The sequence below is a fragment of the Limulus polyphemus genome, unplaced genomic scaffold, assembly GCF_000517525.1.
Source record: "Limulus polyphemus unplaced genomic scaffold, Limulus_polyphemus-2.1.2 Scaffold2923, whole genome shotgun sequence".
In the NCBI taxonomy this organism is placed as follows: Eukaryota; Metazoa; Arthropoda; class Merostomata; order Xiphosura; family Limulidae; genus Limulus; species Limulus polyphemus.
In genome coordinates this window covers 34,063-38,492 of record NW_013668533.1, presented here as the reverse complement: position 1 = coordinate 38,492, position 4,430 = coordinate 34,063, and the positions used below count along the sequence as shown (strand labels likewise).

The following is a 4,430-nucleotide window of genomic DNA, read 5'->3' as shown; positions in this document are numbered from 1 at the left end:
AGAGATGGCTGATATGGGTATTAAAAACTTTTATTTAAGAAACACAAAACAAGTAACATTTCAACCTCCTTAGGTCATCATCATCAGATTAAGAATGAGATTTGAAAAAGTAACCATTACTGATCACAAGTTGTGGAAACAACAGTAATGATAAGTGTATGATTGTAGGGGGCTTTGTATATATTTAATCTATTATATGGTATTTAAAATTAAGGAATAATTATTATAGATATAAAAGTTCGTGTGGGTTTAAGTTCTTGTATCATAAGAGCTTCTTTAATTTTTCATTTGTTAATTTTGGTTTCTTTACTTAGTATATTAGTGTTTTCTATGGTTATACTGTGGTTATTTGAAATACAATGATAAAGAACATGGAAGGGTGATTTTTTGTGTTAATTGAATCTGGTTTCCATTTTTCAGCTTGTTTCTCCTATATAGAAGTCATGGTAGTTGTTGCATTGTATTTTATAAATGATGTTAGTATCATGCTTGTCAGTTTTTACACAGTACAGATTGTAATTTTGTACCTGGTTTTGGAATGAAGTTAATGTTTAATGGAATGTTATGTTTGGTTATGAGTTTTTTTCAAATGTTAGTTATTTTGTCACTGATATTTGGAATGTACGGCAGGCAGCAGTGTAGTGTTTTGTTGACTTTTGGATTGTGGGTTGGCTGTGATATCTAAGAATAATTCTTTCAACACTTTTTGTAGGAAATTTATTCATGTTGATAAAGTCTTGTTTTAGTTGACTGACTTCATCAATATGGTTTTCAGATGAGAAAAGTTTTGTGGCTGTGTTTATCATGTTTTCTAGTTATTGTTATTTTCATGTGGGAGTTCCAAGGAATGTACAGTCCAGTATGAATGATTTTTCTGGGGATTTTTGTTTTAAACTGTATATTTATTCTTGTGATAATGAGGTTTAGAAATGTTAGTTGTTGATTCTTTGTGTATTCACTGGTGAACTTCATATTTGTGTGTATGGTTGAAAAAGCTACATGCATGAAGATGTCAATCAGGCAAGTGTATCGTCTACATATCTGTACAAGTATACCGAGTGTAAATTATGTTCCTTAACAAAAGTACAAGCGAGACTTTTATGACAGATCAGGTTCACATTATATGTATGTAAAATACATTTCAAGGACTCCCACAGTAATGTTAGGCATAATCTCCTTAAGAGTAAGTTTTTGTTATGACAACTAAATGTTTATGCCTAAATCAATGAAATGAAAAACAAGTCACATTCCTGAATACTTCATTCAACAAGATATTTTGGTGAACTAAAAATGATATGGTTAAAGTAGAGACCACTAGAAAAATGTGGCATTAATGTATTCTAAGATTAAAGCTAAAATTTTTTATGAGAGACAAACACTTTTTCGATTTTTTTTTCAACACAATAAACAGAAAGATTAAGCTTTTTGATAAATGTTCACTGTTTGGGAATATTTTTATAAAACTTACACCTCATGTCCTTTAAATTTAACATAAATTTCTAATGAATTATTTTAATAAAACATTTAGAAAAGTCAAAGCCTATTGGGTCAAGTAATCTGGAATAAAACTGTTTAAAATTCTGAGAATTTTTAAAATAATTATAAAAACATAAGAAAAATCAATGTGTCATATCACTTTGTAAGAGACATTCTAACTTCACAAAATGACATATCACACTTGAAACTTGCTAAACTAAAACTAACAAGTAACTATAAAAATCCTGAAATCATACTGACCTTTGAACAAATTTCAGTTCTATATATAATGAGTTAAATGGTTCAGCTAAAAACATGTTTTATCTTGCAAACAGGCTTGTAAAAAATAGAAATTACACAAAACATTTTGCTAAACTTCATGCTATATCTGAAAATAAATAGTCACTAACATTAGCTTTAGTATGTTTAGTACTTCAGAAATATGGTTTGATAAACCAAAAAGTTAAGAAGTATAAATTTATTAGAATTTAAGTAATTATGTAAATAAATTCTGGTCATTTTCTCTCTGCATATTCTCAGATACCTTTGTCAGTAACTAAAATTGACATAAATTAACTTTATAACTAACATAAGGCTCCCCTCTTACTCTTACCATTAATGTTTATAAAAATTGAGAAGATTGCTTCGTCAGATCGAAGAAGTTGAAGATTTGGATATGAAGTTAAACTTTCTGCTATTTGTTTGGTTATAGCAAAATAGAAAGCTATGATTTCGAGATTTATTTGTGTATCATCTGGTTTTCAGTGTATAATATGTTATTTTCATTTTAGACTATTACACTTCATTAATAGTCCTGAATTTAATTATGCTCTAATTATATATGAAAAAAAATACAGATAAGAATAACACAATGATTTTAATGTAAATCAAGACTCCCCAAAACAATGAGTTTCACATGTAGAAAACAAAGCTATAGGTAGCATAATTTGATTTACTTGGGTTGGTCATCGGAAGTCTTTCTTATGTAACATGAAGTAATAATATATTTTTTTAGAAGAAGCACCTATAAACACAGCTTTGTAACATAGAATTATTTCACTCTCTTTAATTTTAAGGTTATGAACTACTAACACAACAGTATTGTTGAAGTTGTTTTTATTCTAGGTTAAAATTTTGTTGACAAGTTTGTAGATAAAATGCTATTTAGTTGTTTTGTAAACAGTGTAGGTTATCTGGATACTTTAAATGTGTTACTATTATTCACACTTACAAATACATTATTCATACACTAAGGTCAATAAATTAATTTTCAGTAATCTATATAAAGCTATCTTCTTGTATTATTTACAAAGCCTGTCAGTTCCTTCTTTCATTTATTCACCTTATTGATACCCTAATTTTGAAAGGTGATTTTTTATGCTTGAAATGTAGGTGTTAATTTAATGTCATACCATTAAACGTTTAAAATTAAGATATCAAGGTTATGTTCATGTATAAAATAAGAAAAATGTGGAATTTAATGCCAGTTAATCTAACAACAAATTTATTCAAGTCATTCTTAATAAAGTAAAGTTTTCTATGGTCTTAATGTATCTTATATTAACGTAATGTTATATATCTACTAACTCTGTTGTGTGCTTTAATAAAGATGCAACTTTACATGATAATTACACTTGCAAATCTTCAACTTGTAATTTGCTGATCCATCTTTATCAATTAACATTAAAATATATTATTTTCAAAAATATACCAATTAAAAGTATAATTGTAGTGTTTTTTAACAATATATTACTTCAAAGTTCAATTGTTATTACTTGAAATTATATTTTTTACATTTGTGTAAACCTACTTCATAAAAACTTTTAAAATTTACTGGGCCTGTTAAAGTGTTATTAGCCTCATTGTTAATAATATTAAGTCTCAGTTTAGACAAGTAGAATAGAGAGCAGGCAAAATCTGACAGAGATTGACTTCAGCATTCTCTTACCTGTCCCAAGTAAACAAAGCCATGTTTTCTAGCAAGCTCTTGAGCCACTTGGGGTCCACCGCTAACAAGAATAACAAACTGGTCCGTGTAGATGTCATTCTCACGAATCTCAGCAAAAGAAAGCCTGAAAAACGTTATATGCACAAACAGACTCAGAAGTACCAGCCAAAGCTTAGGCAAAGTGTTAGAGTGTAGCACAGCTGTATTAGAGGCCATTGGCATCGAAGAGCGGAGCAGAAAAAGAAGAGTTTGCCTAAGAGCAGAGCAGCCACCATGGACAATCGCTTTCCAAATTAGCTTAATGCTTTTTTTGACTTTCTGAATTGACACTGACACTGCAACAGTATTTTAAGACCAAGTCGAGTTTTACTTTTAGTTTTAACTCGGGACGGCAACTTATGTGTTGCGTTTCACTTTTTTTCAGATTTACTTGAACTCCTTTCTTGGAGTATTTTCAATATATTTGAACTCTCTGGCATTATAATCGCTACATAGCACTACAAACTAGTAACTGAATCGATGATGCTTTGAAAAAGATCCCGTTCTTACCATAACGACCTAGTAGCCTCCACTAGATATTCTTACTCCAATTTCCAAAACACTTTCCTTATCACCCTCGTACTTGATAGACAAGAGTTCAGCATGTAAACGCGACGCTCGCGCTTGCTGTTAGGTCGCCTCGATCTCGTTTGTGACGAAACATATATGAAGGCAACGTTCAAAAGCAGTTTTAGATCATATATTTAACTCACTTAATTTTTTTCTTTAAATTTTAAACGTTCAAATTCTTTCCGAAAATTATTAAACAGCATTTAGAATTTACATGCCAACACTAAAAAAATTCACTACTGATACTTCCCATACATTACCCCTTTACTAAGTATTGTTACGTACCTGCTCGTTTGATACTTAAAAAACAAACAAACAAACAACCGTTTGCTAATTAATTTTCCGTAACTTAGTTCCGACGAAACTTTAGTGACACAAGTCCTTTCTTAAATAAATC

At 29.8% G+C, this 4,430-nt stretch overlaps 1 protein-coding gene across 3 annotated transcripts in view; it reads right to left on the bottom strand.

Moving 5' to 3' along the window:
* Positions 1–4,176, bottom strand: part of LOC106468227 (furin-like protease 1) — a 114,075-nt gene extending 109,899 nt beyond the window's left edge. The window contains exon 1 of one of the 3 annotated variants that reach the window (XM_022396559.1): positions 3,425–4,176. In XM_022396559.1, coding sequence (XP_022252267.1) covers positions 3,425–3,646 — 222 coding nt within the window. In that variant the 5' untranslated portion in view covers positions 3,647–4,176. The remainder of the gene's footprint in view (positions 1–3,424) is intronic. The other 2 variants (XM_022396558.1, XM_022396560.1) reach the window with 2 other exon arrangements.
* Positions 4,177–4,430: the final 254 nt, after the last annotated feature.